Source organism: Pristis pectinata, chromosome 7, assembly GCF_009764475.1.
Source record: "Pristis pectinata isolate sPriPec2 chromosome 7, sPriPec2.1.pri, whole genome shotgun sequence".
In the NCBI taxonomy this organism is placed as follows: Eukaryota; Metazoa; Chordata; class Chondrichthyes; order Rhinopristiformes; family Pristidae; genus Pristis; species Pristis pectinata.
The window spans coordinates 12,198,607-12,214,816 of record NC_067411.1 but is presented as its reverse complement, the minus strand read 5'-3'; the positions used below and the strand labels follow the sequence as shown (position 1 = coordinate 12,214,816).

The window sequence follows — 16,210 nt, the reverse complement described above, 5'->3', positions numbered from 1 at the left end:
TGGCATTGGATTGTAGATTTGGGAAAGAAAAGCATTCAAGGTTGCTTCAAAGCTCAGACGTGCAACAATCACTGCTTTAGATTCTGAGTCATTCAGAAATGCCATTTTAACTTGAGTGAGTGGGAATTCTCAAGCAGTGTTTTGAAATGTGACTGCACAAGGGCGTTCCCTGGCTCGTGGCCAGTTGGTGAAGAGTTAAAGAGCAGTGGGAGGTGGTTTTGCCTTGTCATTCAGGAGGCAGGTGAAAGAAGAAAGCACACACAGAGGCCTGAGCCTTGAGAGACAGAGACAACTGGAACTGAAATGAATCTGAAGAACACTGTGAGCCTAGTGACAGGTGCATCCCAAGGACTGGGGAAGGCCTTTGCAGAAGCTTTGTTGAAGAAGGGAGCAAAGGTAATGCAATTCTATCCTGCAAAGGTAGGGTTGAAGTGGATAGGATATTGCCATGAGCCAGAAAAGAACAAGCTGACAAGGGCTTGTTTGCCAAGCATGAGATTTAATATTATATACGTTTCTCTGCAACTCGGCTTTCAACTTGAAGTGGGAGTAATTGAAATACACAGTTAAAATGTAATTCTGCCTTTTCAGTTTGAAATGTGACTGTGTTTAATAGATTTTTTTATTTTTTACTGCAGCGGGTTCAAAAAGAGATAAGTTAGGGGCTGTGATTCAGAGGGAGATTTTGGGGAGAGGTTGGAGGGGTTAGAACCAAAAGTTTCATTCGCAAGCCAGTGTGGTGGATGGTTCACTCTGGAGCCCACCAATCTGGTCCATGTGCCTTCATTCTGTGCAATAGTAATCAAACCAATGCTCGAACACTCCTGGACTGCTAACACCCATCAGCAGACACGGAGGAACTTAACAAAGTGAGCATCGGTCAATAGAAGGTGTGTCTGGGAAGTATTAATAGAAAACAAATAAATAGCAAATAAACTATATGGTCATTTTGCACCAGTCTTTACCACAAAGAATATGTGAAGCATCCAAAAAATGCTGTAAAATGGGAATTGGGAGGGAGGAAGGAACTCAGGAAAATTACAATCACCGGAGCACGATACTGAGCAAACTGTTGCATCTGTGGGCTGATAAATTTCTGGGTCCTAATGGACTTCATCCAAAGAAGTGGCTAGTGAGTAGTTGATGCAATGGTTTTAATTTATTACAATTCTGTAGATCCAGGCAAGGTTCAGTTGGATTGGAAAACAGCAGATTAAAATTCCTTTGTTCAAAAAAGGAGGGAGACAGTAAGTAGAAAACTACAGGTCCGTTGACTTAACATATGTTGTAAAGTATTGGAAACTATTATAGATAAGATATCTTTATTAGTCACGTGTACATCAGAACACACAGTGAAATGCACCTTTGCGTAGAGTGTTCTAGGGGCAGCCCGCAAGTGTCGCCACGCTTCCAGCACCAACATAGCATGACCACAACTTCCTAACCTGTACGTCTTTGGAATGTGAGAGGAAACTGGAGCACCCGGAGGAAACCCACACAGACACAGGGAGAACATACATACTCCTTATAGACAGTGGCCAGAATTGAATCCAGGTCATTGGCGCTGCAATAGTGTTACACTAACCGCTATACTACTGTGCGTGCCCATTATAATAGGGGAGTAGAAAACTTCAAGGTGACCAAGCAAAGTAAACATGGCATTGTGAAAAGATAACCATGTTTGACCATTGTTGGAGTTCTTTGAAGTGGTAAAAGGAGTAGTTTACTATTCCTGGTTTATGATGGATGATAGTTTACTTGATGGATGACAGATTGTTCTAAGACTCTTGAACGGACCTCTTGTATGTTAAAGATGAACTCTTGGCCTCACAATCTATCTTGTCATGGCCCTTGCACCTTATTGTCTACCTGCACTGCGTTCTGTTATTGCTTTTCCTTCGTACCACCGCAATGATCTGTATGGATGGCTTGCAAAACTAAGTTTTTCGCTGTATCTCAGTACATGTGACAATAATAAACCTATACACCAATAACATACCTTGATTTCCAGAAGGCATTTGATAAGGTGCCACATCAAAGGCTGTGAGAAAAATAAAATCCAGTAGCAGGTGTGGATAGTAAACTGGCTGACTAAAAGGAAACGGAGAACAAGCATAAATGGGATCTTTATAGTTAATAAGACAAAATTAGTAGTGTGCCACAGGGATCAGTGCTAGGGCCTCAACTTTTACAATTTATGCCAATGACGGATGAAGGTACTGAAGGTACAGTTGTTAAACATTCTGATGACACACATGTAGTTAGGAATGTAAATTGTGAAGAGGATCCAAGGAGGCTACAAGGGGATACAGATAGGTGAAGTGAGAGGGCAAGGAACTGGGAAATGGAGCATAATGTTGGAAAATGTGGCATGAAAAGTAGAAAAGGAAGCATATTATTTAAATAATGAGTGTGACACAGAGGGATTTGGGTGTCCAAGTGCATGTTTTCGAAAAAGCTAATCTACAAGTATTGCAAGAAAATAGAAAAGTTAATAGAATGTTGTCATTTATTGCGAGGAGAATTGAATAAAAAAGTAGGAAGGTCATCAGTCTTTATCTATGGTAGTAGTGAGATCATGTCTGGAGTACTGTGCATAACTTTGGTCTCCTTATTTAAGAGAGGATGTTCATGCATCGGAAGCTGTTCAGAAAAGCTCTACCAGACTGATATCAGGAATGGGCTGATTGTTTTATGAGGAAAGTTTGGACAGACTAGGATTGTATCCACTGGGGTTTAGAAGAGAAGTGACTTTAGTGAAACTAATCAGATCTGGTTTGACAGGATGGATTTGGAGAAACATTTCTTCTTTTGGGAGAACCTAGAATGAGACATCTCAGTTTAAAAATAAGTTATTTTTCTCTCAGAGGGTGGTGAGTCATTGCAACTCTCCTTCTTAATGGGTGGCAGAAGCAGAATCTTTGAATGCTTTTAAGATGTGTGGATTAATAACTGATAACAGGTGGGTGAAAGGTCACCACAGCTACACAGGAATGTGGAGCGGAGGTAACCGTCAGATCACCTATGATCTCATTGAATAGAGGAGCAGGTTCAAAGGGCCAGATGTCCATTCCTGCTCCCAATGAGTATGTTGGTATATTCACACAGAACACAGCGCAATACAGCACAGAAACAGGCTCGTTGACCCTCGAAGTCATGGTGCCAATCTAAACTAGTCCGATCTGCCTGCACGACATGAGTCTGATCCATATCACAGTTACGCAGCAGATGAGGCTGACCTGTTCCCTGTTTGGGTTTAGTTTACTGGCACAGTCAGACAGTCAGTCTGGCTGGTCCACTTATACAACACACAAAAGGTGCTGGAGGAACTCAGCAGGTCAGGCAGCGTCCATGGAGGCGAGTGGACAGTCGACATTTCGGGTCAAGACCCTTCATCTGGACTGCTGTGTCTACTTATACGCTGTACTCAGTCCAGGCATAGTTCCCTACTCCTGCCTGGGTAATGTTCCACGTGTTTGGATGGAATGAATATGTCTTTACCTCTTGTTGTCTTGGTGAAGCAGCCAGCATAATCAAAGACCCTACCCACCTGGGATATTCTCTCTTCTCTCCTCTTCCATCGGGTAGAAGATACAGGAGCCTGAGGGCACGTACCACCAGACTTAAGGACAGCTTCTACCCCACTGTGATAAGACTATTGAACGGTTCCCTTATACGATGAGGTGGACTCTGACCTCATGATCTACCTTGTTGTGACCTTGCACCTTATTGTACTGCACTTTCTCTGTAGCTGTGACACTTCACTCTGTACTGTTATTGTTTTTACCTGTACTACATCAATGCACTCTGTACTAACTCAATGTAACTGCACTGTGTAATGAATTGACCTGTACGATCAGTATGCAAGACAAGTTTTTCACTGTACCTTGGTACAAATGACAATAATAAACCAATACCATTACCAATACATAGAAGAGTACAGCACAAGAACAGACCCTTTGGCCCACGATGTTGTACTGAACTAATAAAACTAGTAATTAAGTGTCTTACTTATCGAATCCCTTCTGCCTACTCAATGCCCATATCCCTCCATTCTCCGCACATTCATGCGCCTATCTAAGAGCCCTTTAACAGCCTTCGGACAGTCTGAGACTTTTTCCCAGGGCGACAATGGCTAACATGAGGGGGCATTATTTTAAGGTGATTGGAGGAAGATATAAGGGGATATCAGGGGTAAGGTTTTTACAGAGAGTGATGGGTGCGTGGAATGCACTGCCGGTAGAGGTTGTAGGAGCAGATACATTAGGGATATTTAAGAGACTCTTAGATAGCCACATGAATGATAGAGAAATGGAGGGCTATGTGGGAGGGAAGGGTTAGGTAGATATTGGAGCACGATAAAATGTCAGCACAACATTGTGGGCCGAAGGGCCTGTACTGTGCTGTAGTGTTCTATGTTCTATAAACGTCTCTATCGTATTTGCCTCCATCACCTTGTCATCTGGAATGGTGACACCTCTTTGCCTGCACAGTCCCAGCCCACCCAGTGTTCCCTGGGGCACCCTCTTACAACAGCCCCATTGAGAAGGTGTGAAGTGCAGTCTGTGCCTGAAGAAAGGTCATCAGGAAGCTTCCGAATTTAAGGGCTTACACTCACCCAGGATCAGATTCTCCACTCTCAGTGTGACTCCAGGTCCCGGGGGCTCATCCGGAATGGGATTGCTCTGTCCTCACAAAGGCAATGAACCCGGCACTAAGTGATGGCTGTCACTGGCTTCCTTAAGGCCAGGACGGCCAACAGCTCGTGCTTCCTCATCGGAGAAGACCCACCAGATCGGAGAGCGGCAGCTGGCCAAGGAGAAAGGAGACGGCAGATGCCGGACTCCATCTACATGGTCACACAGTTTGAGGAAGACACCGGAAACCTCATGAGAGCTTCATCAGGACAACACAGGGAACCATTGCTGGTGCTGAGACCAACAGCCTGAGGCGTCAGTGGTGGAAAGGGTGAACAGCTGCAAATTCCTGGGCATCAACATCTCAGAGGATCTACCCTGGGCCCAACACATTGATACAATCATGAAGAAGGCACGCCAGTGGCTCTACTTCATTAGGAGTTTGAGGAGATTTGGTACGTCACCAAAGACTCTCGCAAATTTCTACAGATGTACGGTGGAGAGCATTCTGACAGGTTACATTACCGACTGGAATGGAGGCTCCAATATGCAGGATCAAAAGAGGCTGCAGAGAGTTGTAGACTCAGCCAGCTCCATCACAGGCACAACCCTCCCCACCATTGAGGACATCTTCAAGAGGCAGTTCCATCATTAAGGCATCCATCATTGAGGACCCTCACCATCTGGGACACGCCCTCTTCACGCTACTAACATCAGGGAGGAGGTAGAGGAGCCTGAAGACCCACACTCAACGTTTCAGGAACAGCTTCTTCCCCTCTGCCATCAGATTCTTGAACGGTCTATGAATACTGCCTCATTATTCCTCTTTTGCACCATTTGTTTATTTTTGTAACTTATAGTAACTTTATGTCTTGCACTGTACTGCTGCTGCAAAGCAACGAATTTCACGACGTATGTTAGAAACCTGGTTCTGATTCTGTCATAGAGTCGTAGAGTCATACAGCACAGAAGCAGGCCCTTCAGCCCAACTTGCCCGTGCCAACCAAAGTGCCCACCTGAGCTAGTCCCATTTGCCAGAATTTGGCCCATACCCTTCTCAACCTTTCCTATCCACGTACCCATCCAAATGTCTCTTGTAATTGTACCCTCCTCTACCACTTCCTCTGACAGCTCGTTCTATATACCCACCACCCACTGCGTGAAACAACTGCCTCACAGGTCTCCTTCCTCTCTTTCATAAAAGAGTGTTGGCTTTGCACATTCATATTAGTATTCTCAGTGTCCAGTCAACATGTCAATAAAACTAGTCTTTCCTTTATCACCAATGTCTAGCTATAATTCTCTACTTCCTTTCTCAGGCTGTGGGGTTATAATGCTGGCTTCTAATATGAAGGGACTAGTCTAAAATGAAAGGAATCCCGGAAGATCTATACCAATGCATCCTTTGACACTGTCTCCACCACCTTATAGAATCCTCAGCTGTAGGCAATCATGTCCATGGGATTTGTTAGTATAGTGACAGAGTCAGTCATAGAACAAAGAAACAAGTCATTCAGTCCAGATGAAAGGTCTCAACCTGAAACGTTGACTGTCTATTTCCCTCTACAGGTGCTGCCTGACCCTCCAAGTTCCTCCAACAGCTCACTTTTTGCCCCAGATTCCAGCATCTGCAGCCTCTTTTGAACTACTTGGTCGACCACATCTGCACTGACCATCAAATACCAGTGTACACCAACCCCCCACTTTCTCCTCCTTTCCGTAAACTCCTCCAGATTCTGCTGTTTGTCTACTTAATAGGGGCAACTTACAATGATCAGATAACCTCCAACCCACGTCTTTGGAACATGGGAGGAAATGGAAGCATCTGGACAAGGCTCAGACGGTCACAGGGAGAACGTGCAGCTCACAGCTCCAACAACCCAGCTTCAATCCTGACCTCCACACCGGCAGAACCGGAGGTCACTGGAGCAGTGAGGCAGCAACTCTTATCAGCTGTCTCACTGTGCTGCCCTTTGCTCAGGAGTTAGGAGTGGGTAATAACTGTTGGCCTTGCTGGTGATGCCCAGATCTCAACAAATTGAAAGCAAAATGCTCTGCTGAAGTGCTTTCTGGCACCGTACTATAATAAATGGTGTAAGGAGGACTGGAATTGTGGAATTATATAGCATGACAACAGGCTCTTTGGTCCTTATTGGGTCCACACTGACCATTGAGCAATGATATACCCTAATCCCATTTCATTCTTCCCCCAGTCCCATCAATTCCCCTGTGTTCTACCACTCGCGTGCACACCAGGGGCAATTTACAGTGGCCAGTTAACCTACCAACCCTTACGTCTTTGGGATGTGAGAAGGAAGCAGATCACTTGGACTAAACCCACACAGTCAGAGGGAGAACATGCAAACTCCACACAGACAGCAACCGAGGTCAGAATTGAACCTGGATTGCTGGAGCTGCAGGCCAGAAGTTCTGCTAGCTTCACCATTGTGCTGAGAGTTAAATCTGAGAGATCCAGGGAACAACGTGACATTGGTTGAAATTATTTTGTTAACTTGTATTTCTTGTTAGGTGATGTTTGTTTAAATGCCAATTATGTTTCTGAAGGTGTGCCTTCCTGGAATGTGAGAAGTGGTGGGAATTGGTAACTTGTCTATTACTGTCACATGTACCGAGATACAATGAAAAACTTTTGTTTTGCATTCCATCCGTACAGATCATTTTATCACATCAGTACATCGAGGTAGTACAAAGGGAAAGGCAACAACAGGATGTAGAATATAGTGTTGCAGTTACAGAGAAAGTGCAGTGCAGGTAGACAGTAAGGTGCAAGGGCCACAACGAGGTAGATTGTGAGGTCAAGAGTTCATCTTTATCGCATGAGAAGTCCATTCAATAGTCTTATAACACAGGATAGAAGCTGTCCTTGAGCCTGGTAGTACGTGCTTTCAGGCTTTTGTATCTTCTGCCCAATGGGAGGGGGGAGAGGAGAGAATGTCCGCGGTGGGTGGGGTCTTTGATTATGCTGGCTGCTTTACTGAGGCAGTGAAGTGTAGACAGAGCCCATGGAGGGGAGGCCGGTTTTCGTGATGGATTGAGCTGTGTCCACAATCTCTGGAATTTTTTGTAGTCTTGGGTGGAACAGTTGCCATACCAAGCCGTGATGCATCTGTATAGGATGCTTCCTACGGTGCATCGGTAAAAATTGATGAGGGTCAACGGGGTCATGCCAAATTTCCTTATCCTTCTGAGGAAGTAGAGGTACTGGTGAGCTTCCTTGGCCATGACGTCTACGTGGTTGGACCTGGACAGGCTATTATACTTAGGAACTTGAAGCTCTCAACCATCTCCACCTCAGCAGCTCTGATACATACAGAGGTGTGCATTCTACCCTGCTTCCTGAAGTCAATGACCAGCTCTTTTGTTTTACTGACATTGAGGGAAAGGTTGTTGTCATGACACCATGCCACTAGGCTCTCTATCTCCTTCCTGTACTCCATCTCATCATTATTTGAGATCGGCCCACTACGGAGGTGTCATCAGCATACTTGTAGCTGGAGTTAGAGCAGAATCTGGCCATGCAGTCATGAGCGTATAGGGAGTAAAGTAGGGAGCTGAGGACATAGCCTTTTGGGGCACCAGTGTTGAGGGTAATCATGGTGGAGGTGATGCTGCCTATCCTCACTGATTGCCGACTGTTAGTTAGGAAGTTAAGGATCCAGTTGCAAAAGGAGGTGTTGAGGCCTAGGTCTAGGAGTTTGGAGATGAGTCTGTCTGGAATTCTAGTATTAAAGGCAGAGCTGTAGTCAATAAATGGTAGTCTGACATAGGTGTCTTTGTTATCCAGATGCTCCAGAGATGAGCATAGGCCAGGGAAATGGTGTCCACCTGATTCAGCAGAAGGCAAATTGCAGTGAGTTAAGGTTGTCTGGGAGGCTGGAGTTGATGCGTGCCATGACCAGCCTCTCGAAGCACTTCATGACGATGGATGTCAAAGCCACTGGCAGTAGTCATTAAGGCACGTTATTTTATTTTACTTTGACTGGGATGATAATGTGTTCTTCTTAAAGAAGTTGGGAACCTCAGATTGGAGCAGGGAGAGGTTATAAATGTCTGCAAATACCCCCACCAGCTGATCTGCACAGGACCTAAGGACACGGCCACGGAACCCATTTGGATCAGACACTTTCCCCGAGTTCACTCTGAAGTCTGCGATGGTGACTCTGGGTACAGGTGCATTGGAAACTGTCAGAGCGTGTGATGTCATTTCATTGCCCTTCTGTTTAAAACATGCATCGAATGCCTTGAGCTCGCAGGGAAGGGATGCGCTGTTGTCAGTGATGCTGCCAGGCTTCGTTCTGATGCCCATTTTAAGCCCTTCCACAACTGACGGCTGGTCTGGGACACAAAAGGGGTGAAAGCTTGCTGGAGGCATTGAAATAGGTCAATAATGAATGTGAAACAGAGGAGGCACAAGAGACTGCAGATACTGGAATACGGAACAACAAACAATCTGCTGGAGGAACTTACTGAGTCGAGCAGCATCTGTGGGAGGAAAGGAATTGTCGCTGTTTCGGGTCAAAACCCCGCAAGGACTGAGTGTGGAGAGGCGAGATGGCTGGTATAAAGGGAGCGGTGAGACAGGAGTCTGAGGTGATTGGTGAACTGAGGAGGGGTGAAAGATGACAGGTAGATTGCGCCAGGTAAGGGTGGGGAGGGGGAGGGTTTCGTTGGGAGACAGTGGAGGTGAATGGTGGCTGAAGGCCGACAAAGAGAAAAAAAGAGAGGCAGATGGAGCGAGGTTGGGGGGTATGGGGGAAAGGAGTGTGAAGGTTGGAGAAAACTGCTGGAAGCAGGAACACAAAGGGCTACCAGTGCTGGATTCTGATAAGTAAGGAAGGTGATAATGGGAACCATTAGGGGAGAGGCGTATGGCAGATGGAACGACAATCAGATCGGGGAGGAGGGGGGAGGTGGGTGGAAGCCTGTGGGTGAACTGGATGGATGGAACCAGGAGGCAGATAATGTGGAACAGATTGGTACACGGCAATGTGTAGCATGAACGAGGATGGACCATAGCGACATCAGACAAAGGAATAACCACAACAGGACAAGCAGCCTTTGAGGAAAGAGAAACAGAATTAAAGTTTCAGATCAAAGATGTTTCCTTAGAACTGGAAAAGAGAGAAATCAAGTTAGTTTTAAGTTGTGTAGAGGGTGGGGAAGGAATGGATACAGCAGAGGCAATATCTCCAACAGGGTAGGGCTAGGGTTGCCAAGGTAATTCCACTTTCTATGGACCTGTCTGGTTGATACCTTAATGAAGGAAGTTATGGGAGAAAACAAATAAAGGTTCGTGCAAAGGTTGTGAAATAGAGATCAGAACTGTTGCTGGGATCTGAAACGAAAAGGAGAACGATTGTTCATATTAATGTCTGTAATATTAACTCAGTGTCAATCTTCTCTCTCCACAGTGTCTGATCTGCTGGGCATTTACCTTTTGGTTTCAGCTTCAGCAACAGTTGTGCCCTGCAGTTCACAGCTTTACTATGTCACTTCATTTCTTTCTCTCTCTCAAACTTTCTCATTCATGTATTAACCGGGTGGTTCTGTAGAAAGTGGGATTCACTCCTCGTCCCCACCCTCTCTGAAACTTAAACTAACTTGTCTTCTCATTTTCCAAGTTCTGACAAAGGGTCTTGGACTTGAAGTGTTTACTCTGTTTCTCATTCCACAGACACTGCCCGACTCGGGGGCATTTCCAGCATTTTTTGTTTTTTATTTCGGTTTTCCCACAATCTGAACATAGAACATAGAACACTACAGCACAATACAGGTCCTTCAGCCCACAATGTTGTGCCGACATTTTATCCTGCTCTAAGATCTATCTAACCCTTCCCTCCCACATAGCCCCCTATTTTTCTATCATTCATGTGTCTATCTAAGAGTCTCTTAAATGACCCTAATGTATCTGCCCCCACAACCTCTGCACCCACCACTCTCTGTGTAAAAAACTTACCCTTTATCTGTCCTTTATACCTTCCTCCAATCATCTTAAAATTATGTCCCCTCATGTTAGCCATGGGTGAAAGTCTCTGACTGTCCACTCAATCTATGCCTCTTATCATCTTGTACACCTCTATCAAGTCACCTCTCATCCTCCAAAGAGAAAAGCCCTAGCTCGGTCAACCTATCCTCATAATACGTGCTCTCCAATCCAGGCAGCATCCTGGTAAATCTCCTCCGCACCCCCTCTAAAACTTCCACATCCTTCTTACAATGAGGTGACCAGAACTGAACACAATACTCCAATTGGAGGAAGGTTTCAGATTCTCAAAGAAATGAGCACTGTTCAATTAACACCCATGCATGAATGATAATGGTACTGTTTATGACTAATTAATTTACAACACACGCGCGCGCACACACACACACACACACACACACACACACACACACACACACACACACACACACACACACACACACACACACACACACACACACACACACACACAGAGAAACCCCAGTGATGGAAGGAATGGAAATGACAGGCTTAGAGCTACCTGCTCATTCCAAGCATGATACAGTTCCCACGCAGCATGGCCCTTCATGAAGATCCAGAGCCCACAACAGAATAAAAAAGTGTCACCACTCGTATTATGTTGCAGTTGTGCAAGATGTTGGTGAGGCCGCACCTCGAGTATTGTGTACAGTTTTGGTCACCCTGTTAGAGGAAAGACATCATTAAGCTGGAAAGAGAGCAAAGAAAACTTACGAGAAGGTCAAGTCAAGTTGCGTCAAGTTGAGTTTACTGCCCAGCCTATGCAATCTCTCCCCACAACTAGCATCCTCCAATCCAGGCAAAAACCTGGTGAATCTTTTCTGCCCTCCCTCCAGCACAACTACATCCTTCCTCTCGTGTCTTGACCAGAAATGAACACAAAGTGTAGTCAAACCAGTGTTTTGTAAATTTGCAACATAACCTCCCACCTCTTATATTCTATGCGCCAACCTATGAAGGAAAGCATGCCATACGCCTCCTTCAGCATCCTATCTACTTGTGTTGCCACATTCAGGAAAATATGGACTTGAACCTTGAAGCCCCTCTGTTCATCAGCATTCCTCAGTACCCTACCATTGACTGTACATGCCCTATTCCTCTTTGACTTCTCAAAATGTATCACCTCGCACGTGTCAGGATTAAAATCCATCTTCCAATGCTCCACCAATGCTTCCATCTGATTGATATTCTGCTGTAGCCTTAAACAACCTCCCCAGGCATCCAAAAATACCAGCAACTTTCATGTCATCTGCACACTTACTAATCATACCTCCGATATTCACATCCAAGTCACTAATATGCATCACAAACAATAAGCTTCCCAGCACCGATCCCTGCAGTACACCACTGGTCACACACCTCCAATCAGGAAAATATCCTTCCACCACAACCCACTGCCTCTTATCACCAAGGCAATATTGTATGCAATTAGCTGGTTCACCCTGTATTCTATGTGCCTTAACATCCTGCACTAGTCTACCATGCAGGACCTTGTGAAATCCATTACTATAGTCCATGAAGACAACGTCTACCTCCCTGTTTTCATCAAACATCTTAGTTATCTCCTCAAAAATGTAATCAAATTGGTAAAATAGGATTTTCACCATGCAAAGCCATGCTGACCATCCCTGATCAACCTCTGCCCATCTCTTAAATAAGTTCTATCCCTTAGACTTCTGCTTTATTTCCCCACCACGAATGTAACGCTCACCGGTCTGTAGCTACCAGACTTATCCACGCTGTCCTTCTTAAATAAAGGAACAGCATTAACTATCGTCCAGTCTTCTGTCACCTCACCTGTGAATCTCCATCAGGGCCCCAGCAGTCCCCTTCCCTTGCTTCCCGTAGCATCTTGTCGAGGAGATTTGCTGGAACAGCGATCGTACATAATCTTAGAAAGTGGCAAGGTGCTTGGAAGGCTGTTCAATTAAGCAATAGAATACTATAACATAAGAAATTATGAGAGCACTAGAAAGAGAGTATGAGTTATAAGGAGAGGTTGGACAAACTTGGATTGTTTCCTCTGGAGCATCGGAGGCTGAGGGGAGACCTGAGAAGATTATGAGAGACATAGATAGGGGAGACAGTCAGAACCTCTTTCCCTGGGTAGAAATACAAGAGGACATGGTTTTAAGATGAGAGGGGGGAAACATTAGAAATTATTCTAATATTTAATTTATGATTTGTATCCCCTGCCGTTGCACGTGAAGATGTCATGAGAAGGGGACTGGAAGGTAGTTAGCTGGAACCACAGATAAGGTTCCTTCAGGATGCTGCAAGGTTAGGGAGGGCAAGATGTGTGCAGTGGAGGCATCACATTGAAGGTGGCAGAGGATGATCCATGCAATGAGGTGGTAATCTCCTTCCTGAATTGTTGCAGTCTTCTAGTGGAGGCAATCTGATGGTACAACAGGGTAAGAAACCCCAGGATTTAGACCGAGGGTAGTACAATATATTTTCATTCAGGATGGTATGTAACCTGGAGGGAAACTTGCAGGAGTGAGTTCTTCACATGCAGTAACCTATTTAAGCCATTTGTTAATTTTTGGAGCCAGACGAAAATACGTCACTCAAATATGTGAAACATTCATCCACTGACATTTCTAGCAGTTATCACTGCACTATTAAGGCAGCCTATTTACAACAAACTTGGAAATAGCTTTGCTTTATTATAAAATTGTATCTGAGAAATGCAAAGGTTGCTGAACTCTCTCAGAGCATTTCCTCCACAAGAGTTGAAGCCCCATGAATCAATTGCTTGCACACTTTAAATGGAAAGAAAGACTTGCATTCATTACCTTACTTGACTTCAAAGCAGTTTGCACTCAATGACGTACATCAGAAGCAGTTTTAACACCAGAAACGTGGCAGTAGTTTGAGCACAGCAAGCTCCCACAAGCAGCAGCAGAAAAGTGGGCCAGGACTTTGTATCCAGCAGTAAAATGACATTTGCTACGAGCTTGAGGAATACTGCACGCAAACATCTGGCAGTTGTCTTGGCAGGAACGTCACCTTTTCTGATGTTTGTTCTTGCCAGGCATCAGCTCCCACAGCTTCAATCAAGAATATTCACAGGCAATGAACTGGAAATATTTTGGCCAACATTTTAAACAATTTACAGAGCGCAAAACAATGATTTGGGTCCCAATGCCCCTCCACAAACTCTGCCCCATTCTGCACCATTTTTATATCATTGCTTTAAATTATTTAAATGCAAATCTTTTGTCCTGAGTGCTCTAAGAAGAGCATGGGAGATAAAAGGTCAGATGGGAAGGTGCAACAGAGAGGTCTCAAGAAGGCAACAGAGAGTCAGAAAGCTCTGCAGTGGAGGATCAGTGAGAGAACTTGACCTAATTATTCAAATACTTAAAATTCAGTTTCACTTATAAGCTCCGACTATTTCAAATTTAATTAACCATTAAGAGTCATAGAAGAGTCATAGAATTGTACCGCATGGAAACAGGCCATTTAGCCCAACTTGTCCCTGCCAACCAGTGGGCTACCTTCTATATTAATCCCATCTTCCAGCATTTGGTCCATAGCCCTCTGTGCCTTAGCAATTCAAGTGTTCACCTAGACAAATGCTGTCAACGACCTAACTTCAACCACTCTCTCAAGCAGTACATTACAGGTACTCACCGCTCTCTGGGTAAAGAAGGTCCCCCCATATCCCCTCTGAATCTCTTCCCCCTTACCCTAAATCTATGCACTCTAGTTTTATCTACCTCTGATATAGAACATAGAACAAAGAACGTTACAGCACAGTACAGGCCGTTCGGCCCACAATGTTGTACTGACATTTTATCCTGCTCTAATATCTATCTAACCCTTCCTCCCACATAGCCCTCCATTTCTTTATCATTCATGCGTCTATCTAAGAGTCTCTTAAATGTCCCTAATGTATCTGCCCCCACAATCTCTGCAGGCAGTGCATTCCACACACCCACCACTCTCTGTGTAAAAAACTTACCCCTGGCATCCCCCTTATATCTTCCTCCAATCACCTTAAAATTATGCTCCCTTGTGTTAGCCATTTTCACCCTGGGAAAAAGGTCTCTGAATGTCCACTCAATCTATGCCTCTTATCATCTTGTATACCTCTATCAAGTCACCTGATAGAATTAAAGCCCTACCTCACTCAACTAAAGAGAAAAGCCCTAGCTCACTCAACCTATCCTCATAAGACATGCTCTCCAATCCAGGCATCATCCTGGTAAATCTCCTCTGCACCCTTTCTAAAGCTTCCACATCCTTCCTATAATGAGGTGACCAGAAATGAACACAATGCTCTAAGTGTGGTCTAACCGGAGTTCTATAGAGCTGCAACATTACTTTGCGACTCTTGAACTCAATACCCTGACTAATGAAGGCTAACACACCATATGCCTTCTTAACAACCCTATCAACCTGCTCAGCAACCTTGAGGGATCTATGGACATGGACCCCAAGATCCCTCTGTTCCTCCTCACTGCTAACAGTTCTGTCATTAACCTTGTATTCTGCCTTCAAATTCGATCTCCGGAAGTGCATCACTTCACACTTTTCTGGGTTGAATTCCATTTGCCACTTCTCAGCCCAGGTCTGCATTCTATCAATATCCTGTTGTAATCTAATACAGGGAAAGGTTTCTACCCTATCTACACCCCTCATAATTTTATATACCTCAATCATGTCCCCTCTTAACCTCCTCCACTCCAGGGAGAACAGTGCTAGCCTCTCCAGTCTCACCTCATAACTGAACTGCTCTGTCCCAGGCAATATCCTGGTGAATCTCTTCTGGACCCTCTCCAGCGCTATCACATCTTTCCTATACCTTCATGATGAGAACTGTACACTGAGGTCTGACCAAGGTTTTATAAAGTTTATAACCTCCCTACTTCTGTACTCAATACCACAACAAGTGAAGGCCAGGACTCATATACCTTTCTACCACGTTATCAACCTGCATTGCCACCTTCAATGATCTATGCACTCGTACTCCAAGATCCCTCTGTTTCTCAACACTCCCTAAGACCCTACCATTCATGGTGTATGTTGCTTAACTTTTCAAAAAACTATTATGAGGAACATAAGTACATTTCACAGCATCTGATTATGTGCGGTTAGAATATATCATGCTTCTTGTGTGTGGAACTTGGGAGTGTTTGGGATTATGGTTTGGACATCTGTACAAGGGTGTTGTGTACCGCTGTTGCATAACCTCCCATAGTGTTTAATTGGAGCACAGAGATAAGCAACTAAGGGAAATAAAATAAAGAAGCAGAGAGGCTATGGTACAATGTTATAAAACATTGGTGAGGCCACACCTTGAGTACTGTGTACAGTTCTGGTTGCTACTCAATAGGAAGGATGTGATTGCATTGGAGAGGATGCAGAGGAGGTTCACCAGGATAAGATATCTTTATTAGTCACATGTACATTAAAACACACAATGAAATGCATCTTTGCGTAGAATGTTCTGGGGGCAGCCCGCAAGTGTTGCCACGCTTCCGGCGCCAACATAGCGTGCCCACAACTTCCTAACTTGTACGTCTTTGGAATGTGGGAGGAA

General features: G+C 44.7%; 1 protein-coding gene across 1 annotated transcript in view; it reads left to right on the top strand.

Moving 5' to 3' along the window:
* Nucleotides 1-228: 228 nt before the first annotated feature.
* Nucleotides 229-16,210, top strand: part of LOC127572559 (15-hydroxyprostaglandin dehydrogenase [NAD(+)]-like) — an 80,272-nt gene continuing 64,290 nt past the window's right edge. Inside the window, exon 1 of the mRNA XM_052019952.1 lies at nt 229-396. Coding sequence (XP_051875912.1) covers nt 304-396 — 93 coding nt within the window. The 5' untranslated portion in view covers nt 229-303. The remainder of the gene's footprint in view (nt 397-16,210) is intronic.